The sequence below is a fragment of the Cupressus sempervirens genome, chromosome 9 (assembly GCF_028749045.1).
Source record: "Cupressus sempervirens isolate cs-2001-9-10 chromosome 9, ASM2874904v1, whole genome shotgun sequence".
Classification (NCBI taxonomy): domain Eukaryota; kingdom Viridiplantae; phylum Streptophyta; class Pinopsida; order Cupressales; family Cupressaceae; genus Cupressus; species Cupressus sempervirens.
The window spans coordinates 731,835,268-731,850,463 of record NC_143126.1 but is presented as its reverse complement, the minus strand read 5'-3'; the positions used below and the strand labels follow the sequence as shown (position 1 = coordinate 731,850,463).

The 15,196-nt window shown below is 32.7% G+C and overlaps 1 protein-coding gene across 1 annotated transcript in view; it reads right to left on the bottom strand.

Annotated features, from left to right (window-relative positions):
* LOC149540794 (U5 small nuclear ribonucleoprotein helicase) overlaps window positions 1-15,196 on the bottom strand; it is a 316,081-nt gene that overhangs the window by 121,645 nt on the left and 179,240 nt on the right. Inside the window, exons 25-34 of the mRNA XM_089801877.1 lie at window positions 8,725-8,949; window positions 8,534-8,635; window positions 8,311-8,391; window positions 7,278-7,358; window positions 4,248-4,451; window positions 3,937-4,053; window positions 3,687-3,809; window positions 3,327-3,416; window positions 3,082-3,207; window positions 2,780-2,842 (exon numbers count right to left, since the gene is read on the bottom strand). Coding sequence (XP_089658003.1) covers window positions 2,780-2,842; window positions 3,082-3,207; window positions 3,327-3,416; window positions 3,687-3,809; window positions 3,937-4,053; window positions 4,248-4,451; window positions 7,278-7,358; window positions 8,311-8,391; window positions 8,534-8,635; window positions 8,725-8,949 — 1,212 coding nt within the window. The remainder of the gene's footprint in view (window positions 1-2,779; window positions 2,843-3,081; window positions 3,208-3,326; window positions 3,417-3,686; window positions 3,810-3,936; window positions 4,054-4,247; window positions 4,452-7,277; window positions 7,359-8,310; window positions 8,392-8,533; window positions 8,636-8,724; window positions 8,950-15,196) is intronic.

Below are 15,196 nucleotides of genomic sequence, written 5' to 3'. Positions count from 1 at the left end.
ACTTGTAAAAGAGCTTACTAAATCTAAACCATCAACTGTCGAAGAAACCTTAACTTGTCAAGCTTGGAAAGATGCCACAATTGAAGAATATCAATCCATATTACAAAATGATGTTTGGGATATTGTACCTAGGCCTAAAGACAAATCAGTTGTTTCATCATAGTCGTTATACAAAATCAAATATACTTCAGATGACAGCATTGAAAAACATGAAGCAAGATTTGTAGCTTGAGGTTTTTCGCAGAAGGCAGGTATTGATTATGAGGAAACCTTTGCTCCAGTTGCTCGATACACTTCTACAAGAACAATTATTGCAATTGCAGCATGCAAAGGATGGAATAGCATCAAATGGATGTCAAGACCACGCTTCTAAACAGTGTCATTAATGAAGAAGTATATATCTAACAACCTGAAGGTTTTGTTATAATATATATGAATCTATATGTCTGTAAACTAAAGAAAGCTCTTTATGGCCTCAAACAAGCACCATGAGCTTGGTATGAAAGGATAGACAGCTACCTCACCAAACTAGGATATTCTAAGAATGAAGTTGATCCTAAAATATATTTCAAAATATCTAATGCTAACATGTTAATACTTGTTTTATATGTTGATGATCTACTAATAACAGGTGAAGATCACTTAATTGAAAAATGCAAACAAGATCTTATAGCTGAATGTGAAATGAAGGATTTCGGTTCACTGCACCATTTTTTGGGTCTAGAAATATGTCAAAAGAATGATCACATTTTTTTAAATCAATGGAAGTACACCCATGACATTTTGTCTAGGTTTGGGATGATGGATAGCCAACCTCTAGCAACTCTGATGGAAACAAATCTAAATAAGCTAAAAGAAGAAGTCGTAAATTCAGAGACTATTGACCCCACTCTTTATAGACAGATTATTGGATCTCTTATGTATCTAGTAAATACTAGGTCTAATATCTGCTATGCCACAACTATGTGAAGTCATTTCATGTGTGAACCAAAGAAGATTCATTTGATGGCTGCTAAACATATTTTGAGATATCTACATGGCACTATTGGTCTTGGTTTGAAGTACAAGAATGTTGATATTAAACTTTAAGGATATACTGATTCTAATTGGGTTGGTTGCTCCATAAACCGTAAGAGTACTACAGGATGTTGCTTCAGTCTTGTGTCAGCAATGATATCACTGTTCAGTAGAAAACAACCTACAATTGCCTTGAGTTCCACCAAAACTAAATATATGGCAGCCTCCATGGGAGCCCGCGAAGAAGTATGGTTGAGAAAGTTATTATTTGGACTCTTTGGAAAACAACTAGGTCCCACAGTGATTAATTGTGATAACTAGAGCTGCATCAAACTTTTTGTTAATCATATCTTCCACAATTGATCAAAGCACATTGAGACACCCTACCACTACATACGAGAGATGGTTGACAGAAATGTTATCAAGCTGGCTTATATCAGCACTAATGAGCAAAATGCTGACATTTTCACCAAGCCTCTTGCAAGGTTGAAAATAGAGTACTTTAGACATAAACTTGGTAAAACAAATTTGTAATTACATTTGTAAGTTATAAATATATATTCATGAATAAATTAGATGTTTACAAACTTGTGTTATGAAAGGTGATGATCTTTCTTATGTGTAAGGTCACCATTGTAAGGTGGCAACTTTATCTATAGTTGATCTATCTTCTAACACCAAAAGTGTTTAAGTAAAGTGTTATCATTGTTCTTTAGGCCAGATTTCACCGGACACCATGAAAATCTATAGTTATCATTCTTTGGGCTGGATTTTGCCGGACACCATAACTTGATTGACCATATTTTAAGTGGTGTATAATCTTGTGTTATATCTTCTTCAATTCCCTCCTTGCTAAAGAGGAAGTGTTGAGAATATTAGCTTCATGGAAATTGACGCAAATATAATATAAGTGATTTTATATAACTGATGATGAATCTGTATATTAAAGTCTGATTATCCATATATATACACATACAGATTTATATCTCACACTTATACATTCATATACAAACATACATATACATATACATATATATATCATAACCTAAGAATACCAATTACTTATATCGTTTACATCAGTCTGAATCTGATCTGTTTATATGGTATTGGGTTCTTAGGATATCCCAATATCATGATTGGGCGTCAAGCTTTGTTAAGGCTAATGATTTTGTTATTGTGTTGAACCAATAGCACTTGAATCGGTGTTTTACAAGGTTATGTTGTTGTTGTTATGTATTGAGGTATGATTACATAGGGTCATACCCCTACGTAATCATATCTCAATGCACATATAATATGCATTTGTGAATGCTGAGATATATCAATAACATAGACAATATAATCTCAGTCTAAAATCAGAACTAAATAATATATATAGACTTGAATCAAATCAACACAAATACAATAAAAGGAAGATCTGCTCTTATCAAATAAGAATCATTATTATCAGTCCAAGTCATATATATGTATCTATAAGAATTCAGAATTGAATTGAAGATTGCTCAAGATATTTACATAGACCAAATTACAGTTTAGTTAGTCTCCACCAACAACAATCTATAAAAACTTACACATGCAGGGATTGAAAGCACGCAGAAACACATATCATTGGACAATTGCAAGCAGGATACCCATGCATTTCACAAGATGTATCTATACAACATTATTTTGATACAAGCATCAGCTAGTTACTGGATTTAATTTAAGGTTAACAATGATGCTTTCATAAATTTAATATGTCGTTTCATGTTTAAAAACATACCTCAAGAATAGGTCCACGGTCAGCTCCAAGTAAATGAATTTCATCTAATATCAAGAGTCCAACCTGAGTCACTCGTATTTTTTAACAAAAAAAGACATACCAATCAGAATCATAGTCATTATCTACAAGGAAGAATTTGTATACTTTCATAATCTGTCATCACTATCATTATTGTACTGAACAGCTTGATTTCAAATTTATATTAAACAGTTTTTCTATTCAAAAATATAAAGGTTTTTTATATTAAACAATTTTTTTCTTTTTTTCCAGAACATGAATATCAATCAATAACTAAAATAAACCTTCATCACATATTTGCGATGATGCCAATTACGGCTGATGCCATCCCATTTTTCTGGAGTTGAAACAATTATATCTGCTGAAAGAAGTGCCTTGAGATCTGGAGTAAAATCTCCAGTCATCTCGACCTGGAAAGATCAATAAATTAGTATCTTTATATATTTGCCAGCTTCTTACTACTGTTAGTAAAGTAATTACACATTTATATTTTAAAAGCTTCCGATTAGAAAATTTATTTCATACATACCATCTTTTTCCTTAAAGTTGGTACAAGCCCTTTCTGCCAGTCATTCATTCTTTCTCTGACAATGGCCTTCATTGGTGCAATATAAATAACCTGAATATACCACTCTCAGTTAACTTCAAAGTTTAAATAGCATTATAAACTTTATACAATTTTTAAAAATTGATATATTTATATCAAAAATAATAAAACTTCACAATGTCAGCATAATTTTAAAATTGATAGGTATTCAAAAGGATAATGTTAGCTTCTCAGACAAGATGAAATATTAATGTCCAACAAGAGAACACAAACAATCCTAAGGGACTGAAAGTACAGAGGCAGCAGGACCACCAAATGGTATCAAAAGGATATGTATTCCACCTTCATGTCTGGTTGAGTATTGAAAAGATGAAGCATCGCCAATTCTGCAGATATTGTTTTCCCACTTCCAGTTGGTGCTCCTAGAAGGACATTCTTGTCTGTGTGGTACAGAATATGAAATGCCTGCATATAATGTCCAATAACATTACTGGAATTTCTTAAAGCAAGCATGTATAATTAAAACTGAAATATTAGGTACTTAACATATGAGAAGGTCATGCATGGAAAAATATTGAACGAAATATGTTACCTGAGTTTGAATTGGATTGAAATGTGAGAAATTGTATAGTTCCTCATAGTTATGGTTGCCAAGAGCAGAAACAGGAAGCGGCCTCAAATCAAGAAGCTCAGTATGTGGAGTATGTAACTGCAAAATGTCAGTGTAGCATAAATAAAAAAGATTTTCTGATTTCTAATTTTCATTACTAGTAGTTCAATGTTATAAACTTTGCCTTAAAATGTCCTCAAAAGCAATAGTAAAACCAGAAGTGTATTCTGAATCTTTTCATCCCAGATGTGATAGCCATTACAAAATTACAGAGGTATAGTATGAAAAGTAACCTCCGGTAAAATCAATTGCTGAAAGGAGACAGTATGAAAGACATCTGCCTGCAGCCAGCTGTCTGAAATCCCCCGTATGTAGTACTGTGGAGGGCAAGGCTCAAATATAGGTACAGTGAATGTAAGCTTTTGTTGACCAGCTCTTGCCATCTTTTTTGACAAAATGAACAGTTCTGAATAATAGATGTGATCATTTTCTGAATCCTAACACAAGAAAGCAAAATAGCACATACAATATTAAATTTATCAGCAGAAAAGGAAACAAAACTATGGAATATTAACAACTGACCTAAGTTAAATCAACCTTAGTGGTTAAGTACAAACCTGTAGAATTAAAACCAAAACGCAACTTAAATTATATATTGCAATTTCTGGATATATTTAGATACAAAGTAAATAGCATGGACACAACTATAAATATACAGGAGGCCAAAGGATAAAGTAAACAAGAAAAATTATAGAAAGAAATAAGCTCCATGACAAAGGAGGGGAAAACATCATTTATATAGACATCTGCATATGCATTATATATATATATATATATATATATATATAAACTTTAACTAAATAAGATTCCAGAATTTCATTTAATAAATGAAGCTTTCTATTTGTGGAATCCATCGATCAATTAATAATCATCAAATATAATGACACAATAAAACTAAATCCAAACTCCAATGTACCCAAAGTATAGAAATTAGTCAACGACTGTGTAACCTAGCGATGGCACATGCAGTGCAAAAGCTAAAGTTGAAAGAGGGAAAAAAATATATATATATATATAAAAGTAATTTATCAAGATAACAGGACAAGAAAGTGAAAACTATATACAAAGTGCAAACAGCAATTAATATAAATTATTCTCTACTTATTGCATTAAACCAAGGTTCCAAGGCTCAGATGTCCAGATTCACATAGAGTCAGTGAAAATTCAGATAAATATTTAGAATATCAAAGATATTTTAATCATATAATATATATGTAAATTACATTTTACATGCATGTGTATGTATCAATCAGAGTACTGCGAGAGAAAACAACATCCATTGAGGGAATCTCTTCTTTTATTCTTCTTTGATGGGCTTTGTCTTTTTGCATTCTGAATGACTCCAGAAAGATTAAAAATTAAAAGCAGCAACATTACTTCATGGGTGCTGGACGATTAACATTCAGAGAATGGCGAGTCAATTACCAATGACAGTCACCTGAATAAGCATTAACCTAAGCATAACCAAAATGCTTTCACTTTAATGGACTGGAGAGAGAAAAATGTTGGGATTTCCTTCCTAATGACTAAGTAGATAAAGACCTTTTTCCTCGCATTTACAACCATGGTCTAAAATCTCAAAACTCGGCTAAAATTAGCAGACACAATTTTGACTCAGACCAATTCGTTAAAATTTCGCAAATTAAAACCATTAGGCATTAAATTTCCAAAGTGGGGAACAACAAGGGGCAGCTCAAGATTTATGATTCTCATCCTCACCTTTAGCTTCAGGAAAAGGGACACTACAGGAGAATAAATGATGTATTTGCTATGTATATCACTCATTTGTTACAAGAGGGATTGCATCAGAGGCTGTCCAAAGAAGCAAAGGCATTGGTGGACAAATACGGATCATGGTTCATTCAACTCCCCAACTTCACCTACATAAGGATTCAAGGATTTACCTCTCAGGCTTACAAACTTCCAATGTATCCTAAAGGAAAGTAATGATAATTGAGGTGATGACACAGTTATCTAAGTTTGATCACATTTAGAAAAAGAAGCACAGGCAAGGTATTATCTTTCTTATCACATTTGGCAAGATAGTTGAGTTGTGATCTGCAGCATTAGCAGCAGAGTCATGTTGATGTTATTTTTGAGACCACTCCAACATGAACGATAAAAAAATTTGTATTCTAAGATGTAACACCAAATATCTAACCCTCTCTTAAACAAAGACACAACGTATGCTAGATTGTTAAAAAGATCGTAGAGGCGACTCCAAGGATCCTATTCTTGTTGGACAACTTGATTTTATGATGTGGTTTGCTGGTAGCCATGCAGGGACTTGCGCTATATATTCAATGGACAAGCTATCAACTTTTACAAATGCGAATAATTTTGGCAATTTTGGCTCTTCAACTACTTTTACCAAAACAAATTATGGTGAATCTAATCTAACTCTAACTCTGCAAGAATATATCGATGGTGAGGTGGGACAACCAGTCTTTGCTTTGCCAAATCAACAACACAAAGGGCACAATCTTCTAAAGATGAGTGCATGATTTTCATATCGTCAACACTAATTCAAATGTCCAATGATGCGGAAATTCAAATAAACATTTCCAATTAAACATAAGTGCTCGCAATGAGTTCAGACCAACCTAACACTAATACTTGCAATCAACAAGTATTGAAATATATAAACTCAAATTCTCCATAATTCGCCAATGAACACTATTCTCCATTCATTTATTGGACATAAATAAAATCCTACACTAAATGACGAAATGTAATTGACTGTGATAACAACAATAATTCTTCAACATGAACAAATTTCCACAATCAGTCATAGTAGAGAGATGCATATTGGATTCATTTATCTCCTCTAGCTCTTCACATCTTGATGATGGAACACTGAGTGTGATTTGAATCGTTGATGCGAAAATATGGCACACAATCGAATCCAGAATATGCATCTCTCTAATAATTCTTCAATTACTTAAATAGAATTATAGTGGCATTTTCTCCAAGTTTCTATTACAAATGATAAGAGAATGTCTAATATAGGGAACTCAAAAACAATGAAAAACCAAAACTGATTGGAGAAAAGATCACATATAGTGTAAATTGTCAAGCAATGCATTATCATGGGCCCTTTTCACAAAAGCAGATTTTCATTAGGCTGCAGTCAATTATTGATTGAGCATAAACTGTTGGATTTAGACCTCAATACATAAGCTAGATAAGTAGGCTTCCATTTTTGAGCTTTGAATCAACGTTTAAACAAATAAGGAAGCAAACAAGAAGGAAGAACATCAAACCTCAACCAAGATCCACCAGCGCTGAGCAGCTCCATGCAAATGATCTTTCCAGACAAAGTCTGGAGTTATTATTAGCTCGACCTGCAATTGTGTGTTTTCCAAACAGGGTCACATTATTGAAATCATATAAAAATGTGAAATAAGCAAGATATATGTGTTTACACACACACACGTGTGCATACATTTTTTCTAATTCATTATACATATCATGCATGTATACATATTTATAGATACTTAACTGTGTGTGTATATGGAAATAAAAAAGTGTTTTTTGTATGTTATATGCATTTGCATGTGTATGTTGAAATATGAGCCAATACCATACATACAATGAATAAAAAAGGGGTGCATAGTTAAATAAATATACAAAAACAGGTGAATACATATTATGAAAGAAGAAAGTATGTGGACACATATATATGTATAGATACACGCAGGTGTCTCTACATAACAGCTTTTTATCCGTTATAAGTATACTGTATTCCTACTTGTGCATGTATGTGTGCATCTGTATGTATATGTATGCACATTTGTGTGTTTATATACATTTTTTATTTATAATATGTATGATGCATGCATGTATAATACACAAATGCACGTGTATGTATGTATGAAGCATACACAATGAATAAAAAACATGTATGTATAGTCATATGTATGTACAAATGCATGCACACGTGCGCACACAGTTTTTGGTTCATTATAAACTGATATGAACTCATACAAAAACATGTGTATGTGTGTGCACATTTCTTTATTCATTATATATATAATACATACATTCATGTCTGAAACACTCATATGTATGATACAAGGGTCTATGTTACCCACACACATATTACACAAACATGTATATGTATGCATACATGTTGCATGCATACATAATATGTGTGTATAATACTATAATGAATTAAAAAAATGTATGTGCACCCAGACATATATGTTACATATTTACATGTATATGTGTGTACACATATGTGCATGTATATGCATATTGAATAGGAAGCCAAAAAAACTGCAACAATCATATTACCTGTAAAACACTGCGTGTGATTGGACTTATACTGGCAGATAAATGGATACAAGGAAAGCTTGCCAAACACCTTTTAATCACCTGCACCCCATGACATAAATAATGGAGTGATTAAATCTAGACATATTAAATTTGTTGGCATATAATTTGCATGATAACAAAATATTTTTCCCATAAATATTTAACTATATAAAGAAGAGCATATTCGAAGAATAAAACCAACCTTTCCAGCAGGAGTGTAGCGAATGAGAGCCCCTATCTCTTTCTCTTCTAGTTCAAAAAGGCGTTCTAACTGAACCTCCTTATCTTCGAGTTTTCTTAATATCTGCTCAGGTAACCAAAAACTTAAATGGTTGTAATAAATTAAAAATTGCTTTAAATACAGAAGTCGCACAAGAGTAAAATTGCAGCAACCTCTAATGAAAGATCCCTCTCAAACTGCCGAAGAGGATGTTGATGAGGCCAAATTTGGCGATCAACAGCTTTGCAATACTCTAATAAGAGAACAGTCATAGAACACCACGCACGACGCAGGCAAACCTCAAATAATGCTCGCATAATTCGTCCAATACTCTGACTTATATAGTTTGCATCCGCAACTAATGAAAAACTATCAAGTGAAGCCCGAGATATATAGACCTAAAGAAATCAAGGCAGCAATTGTTTTTATATATACAGATAACAAATATTGCCAGCAGAACATGAGCTCCATAGAAAACATGAAATATTGTATCAATAAAATATATTTTTAATTTTAATAACTATAAACATTTCTTTAACTGCTTAATCAAGGGACAAACTCGCTCTGAAAAGGCTATCCCTGAACATATAAAGCAGATCTAGTATTAACCCTGCATGGACCTTCAAACTGCTATCATCAACAAGTCTCTTACAAAGCAGATTCATAATAGATGAATCATGAAATATATCTTTCCTTTCCAACTTATCCCTTACAAGAAAGCAAATGGTTGCTACTAAATGCATGATTCTACAAACACCAATATGCACCGTTGAAATAAGAAACTATGATTCTACAACCACCAATATACACAATTGAAATAAGAAATATCTATTCTAAAGAACATGCATTGTAAAATATAATCACAGAACTTTTCCCATGATACATTCAATATCAGAAAAAGAATAGCAGAGGTAGAAATAAGAAATTACTTAATCTAAAGAAAATGAAAAGTGAAAAAACTTGACGAATTTCATACATGATACATCAGAGATCAGACTAAAAAAGAAATAGAACAGGAAGAGTAGAAAAGATAAGCAACTTCCATTAAGAGACCAAGGAACTTATAAATTTGCAAATTGTGGGAACGGACCCTGCTATATGCATTATCTTTTATTATTACAGGCAAATTCACAAACATATGATAGTATTGAAAATTCATGGCCATTTCGAAAAATAGTTATCATGTATCAACCTTTTATTAACAAATCCACAAACAATTGGCCAGCACAACCCCTGCTGGTATTTAATGTGAAGATACAACAGTGGAAGCAATTGATATGGTTATACATTACAAAACCATGCAATAGACAGCTAATATATTATGCATATTTCATAACAACACCATACATTAGTCAAATGCTAATGTTCACATTGGAAAATCACAAAATTCAATAAAACATTATAAAGGTGATTATACAGCTGGAAAGATGTTGATTCCTCCTTTGAACAACAGCAAATACTACAGAGGGTACTGTAGAGGGTATTGCTCAAAAGTTGATTTGAAACAACAACTTCACAAACAATTGGCCAGCACAATCCATACTGGTATTCAATGTCAAAATACAACAGTGGCAGCAATTAATATGTCTATTCATTGAAAATACATGCAATATTCAAGAAATATTTTATGTATCTTTCATTACAACACCATATATTTGTCAATTGCTAATATTCACATTGGAAAATCACAAGACTCACAAATAGCACATTCTAAAGGTGATTATACAGATGGAAAGATACTGATTCCGACAGAAGCTACAACCTTAACACTCCCTCTTATCTAGGGAGGATTTATAGAACACATTATGATCTCAAGAATATGAAGAGATGTCATCTCAGTATGGTATTCAATTCACTATGAGGCTAAATTTCTCACCTTTTATAGTACACAATTGAAGCAATTTTCATAACTTTAAAACACCACCTTAAGTGTGGTTTATAGTAGTAACTCTGTCATGGTGTCGGGCAAGATCCGGCCCAAAGAACCATAACAGGTTGGTTATCATGGTGTCCAACAAAATCCGCCCCAAAGAACCATGATAACATGTCTACCGTTTATAAGATCGTCACGTTACAATGATTACCTTCTATCTATTCATTATCATGATTTCCAGAACTCTAGGACAACAATTTAATAAAGTTTGTCATGATAACAAGTCTACCATTTATAGGATTGTCATCTTATAATGGTTACCTTCTGTTTATATATGTCAATGAAAGATCGTCACCTTTCATTACGTATCATATGCGAAATAGTAACCACCATGAACCCAGTCAGAGGGCAGTACAAGGGCTTTCACCTTAATTCCCTCTCACAGAGAAGAATGCATTACAAGGAATTACACTTAGAATGTCTCCTTGTAGAGAAGAAATCATTTACAAAGGATTGCACCTCAAAATTCTCCTTCTAAACAATGATCCTGGAAGTCAGGTCTTGTAGTTACTCCCTTTGAGACTTTCTTCACCCAAGGATGCCTATCGAACTCCCTCTGAATCTGATATTAATCTTTCAACCTTCAGGTGACAAGTTATTACTTCCTCGTGATGTACGCATGAGTAGGCCCTATCACAATCATGTAGTCATATACAGGTATGTTAGACTTCGTCTAAGTATCAATCTTCTAAGCTCCTTGTATAAGGTTGTCTCTAACGAATTATTGAACTCCCTCTTGATGTGAAAGGATACTCATAATCTCAATCATCAAAGATATTCACTTCTTGAGCCTCACTTTTAACGAGCTACTATCATGAGATTGAGTCTGCACAATATGCCTAATGTACCATTCTTCTTTTCCTGCAAGATCATCTTCTAGATACAAAGGAAAAGATCATAGAATTACAAATATGAGAATACTTATCTACACATGAGGGTCCATAGATATTAGAGAATGTAACATTTCCTTTCTAAAGATGATTCAAGTGGGAATGAAACATTGACTATTATTCCCCCCACAATGTAAAATTTCCACTCATTCTAAATTTTCTAAGTTTCAACTTGCTCTTTTCGTCCATTGAAGGTCCTTCCATTTTATCAACCTCGTCCACAATACGCCAATATCTTGATTAAGTATGATTGTGCCACATGAATGACTACACAACTCATACGTCAAGTTTCATTCATCAAGGAGAGACTCATAGATGGTTCAAATGATATCTCATTATGCATACCATATAAACATCCACCATACAAGGTAGAATCTATCATGATCTACATAGATATCGTAAGATATCCATCATAAAAATAAAGTTATTGTAAGATCATCGCCTTTCAATAACTTTTGCAAACACAAGTGACATCATTTGGAAGTCGTCAATTCCTCATGATGTACACAGTGGGTAGCCCCATTAAAATCACATCATCACGAGGTATGAATCATGGTCCTCTTGATTCTCAACATGACTTACTCCCTCTTAATCAATAAGACTGCCTAAAATGTCGGTCTCCCTCTTTTTCTTTTTCTTAAATCTCCCTCATTTTCCTATAAGAACATTCTCAAAAGAAAAGATCAAGGCAAATAATTTTGTATAAAACATAAATAAAGGAGAGACTACTATAATGCTCAAAGATAATAATTCTGCATAATAAGATCATTTCAATATAACATAGATCTAACCTAAATCTATATTTTCAACATATATTTTATTAATGCTACATATAATAATATATATGGTGACCAACTTCACTCAAATTATTTAGAAAGTATAATTTACTTTATGTATAATCACCATATATTTAATATCGCATTATTTATTTAACAATTATTAACATTAGTAAGGACAAATATGGAATGCATATTAATAATACATTATACCTTGCATATCTACCTTAATGCATAGGCTTGATGCTTACATGCCTAGCATTTGGATCACCTTGTACTTGGAAGGAGAGTCATTACTAATCGATCTCTCTCAAACTAATGTTCAAGTCTTTCATGAAATTTGCCTTTCTTCGGTGTTTGGGATTTTGTACCCCTCCTTGAATTACGTCAATCTTGCCATAGTGACGGCAGTTGAACGTCAAGCATTTTCTATTAGGTTATATTGTATGTTTCATTTCAGCATTAAGGTTGGTGCCAATAACATTCACCCCTTTAGAAATATGTACCAAACTTTATATCTCGATATTCATCAATGATAATAAACTTTGGTGGTATGGTTTAATTTAAATAATTTATTTTATTTTCCACCTTACTTAAAGTGATCACATTATTTGCTAGTGCTTTCAATATACTTCATGGTATCTGTCTTGAAAGACCATAAAACCATGATTCTTTGCACATCTTCAATGAATTCTTTGTTGGAGATTATCGTCATTGTTGAAGGTTGATAATAATCTTATGCCTCTATATATATATATATATATATATATATATACTTATTTGTACATCCATGATACGAGTTGCTTCAAAGAAGGTCCATCACATTAGAACATAACTTCTTAGATTGTTTGTGAGACATCCTCTTTTGAATCATTTCCCCACTGAGGATAGTTCAAAATTGGAACTCTAACACTATTTCTTGATATCTCCCCTCATAAGTTTGTATCTGACCAATCTTGTCTCAGTCAACATTAGTTTTGCATAAGATTGTTTTTGTCTCTTTTATCAATTTTCGATAATACTAAGGTGTATTGACTTTCTCATACTTAAATCAATTAGTCCAAATATCATTCTAATAATATTTCAGAAATGATATATTGAGTCCTTGTTTATATATAATTCCATTAGTTATCGATTCGATCTTTACACATGCTTGACCTACAAAATAGGGCACGTGTGTACTCCCTTTATACTCCCCTTAAATAAGTGTGAATGATTTTCAAGGGTGAAAGGCCTAGGCTATATACTCCACTACTCTTATAAGAGAATCGCTAGCATACAAATATTGGAATCTACAATGTTGCTTCCTATTGATGGAGATATAATAGGTTCACTATTTCTTCCTTCCTTCCATATTTATAAGTTGCACATTGATTATTTTATGTAATTTCTTTTTAACTTGCTCGCCCATATTGGAAGACTATGTCTTTGTCCAACGATGTCCATCTCCTTTAACTTATACAGTAGTCATCTCTTTTACTTTATATGTATGTGTTACAATTTTTATTGGGGTTCGCTGTGATTTTAAGGGAGGTCATTAATGGTTAACTTCAAGGCATTAAGTTTTACTTCTCTTTTCCTTTAGATCATACTCACTTGTCTTGGTTGGCACAAATATTATGGCGCAATAAAATATCTGTCCACGTGGCACCCTTCCATCGACTCATGCGAAATGAGTAGAGTCAATGGCGGATGCAGTTGAAATGTTTCTACCACGCATTGCAAATACTCGAACTTCAACACATCACTCTCCTTCACAATGCGATCTCTGCCCACCACTGATTCGATCTCTTTCTGTGCTCGAGCGAGAGTGGCGGGATTCCTCAGAAGCTAACTCATCGCCCGTTCCAATAACTTCGAAAATATATCTTGTATCCACAATCGCCACTTATGATAGTGTAGTCTTGTTTCTCTAATCATTTGCAATAATCTCGACACGATCATGCTCCTATACTCTAATGCAATTGTATCTAGTCTCAATGGTGATTCCTACGATCAATATGAAACTGTGGCGTCATCCTATATGTAGAGATAATGATAAAGTATGAAGCAAATAATAGTTAGGAAGGTAAAATATATGAATCTATTTTTATTCTTATGTCTTTGTTTATACTCTTCATAAATACAACCACAAGTATCCCTATGTAGATGCCTTTTCTCAGTCACAACAATATCCAGATAATATTTAATACGTTCAAACATCTTTCCCTTTGTATTTCACTCGAAATCAATCTGGAATGATAATATTCTTGTAATATTTATTTCTCCTATATCCTATGCACAATCCTCCATCTATTCTTCAAAGAATTAAGGCTGCAAATATGGTGATCTGCACTTTTGAAAACTATATATATTATAAGTCGTGCCTAAATCTATGGATATGTTAGTCATATCTAGCCTTTAATTCCTCTATATAAGCTCTCTTCATTTTCCATTCTTCAATTCCACACTGATTTGGTATTTTCTACAGTAACTGTGTACTCCTTTACATGTGGTGTATATATCCCCTCCACATAGATGAATCTCTAGTATGATATTTGTTGTACATAAAAATTATTCAAGTGCTCATTCTTTCTTACATTTGCAAGTTGGCTCTAATACCATGTTAGTTTCTAGGATCACTGCAAATGTACTAATAATGTCATTTTATTGATTGTGTTCGAACTGCAAATGAAGGCTTATATATGTGAGAGGAGGAGAGATGTCTCATGAAGAGACATGTCTCTACGGTTAAACATCACCAGTTTAACATATTAATATAATAGTAATATAAATAACTATATATGTAACTCATCTTAAGCATATATGTAATATTAATATGTTAACCTTATATGTAATATATTATTATTTTATTATATAACACTATATAATATATATTATTATATAATAATATATGATGTATAATATATGTAATGTATATTATAATACATATATAATATATATTATAGATATAAGATATTTATCTTAAAGATGATTTACCATCAACAAGGTATCTCATGTTAAAATCAATCCAACAGAAGCTACAACCTTAACAGAATGAACTTAG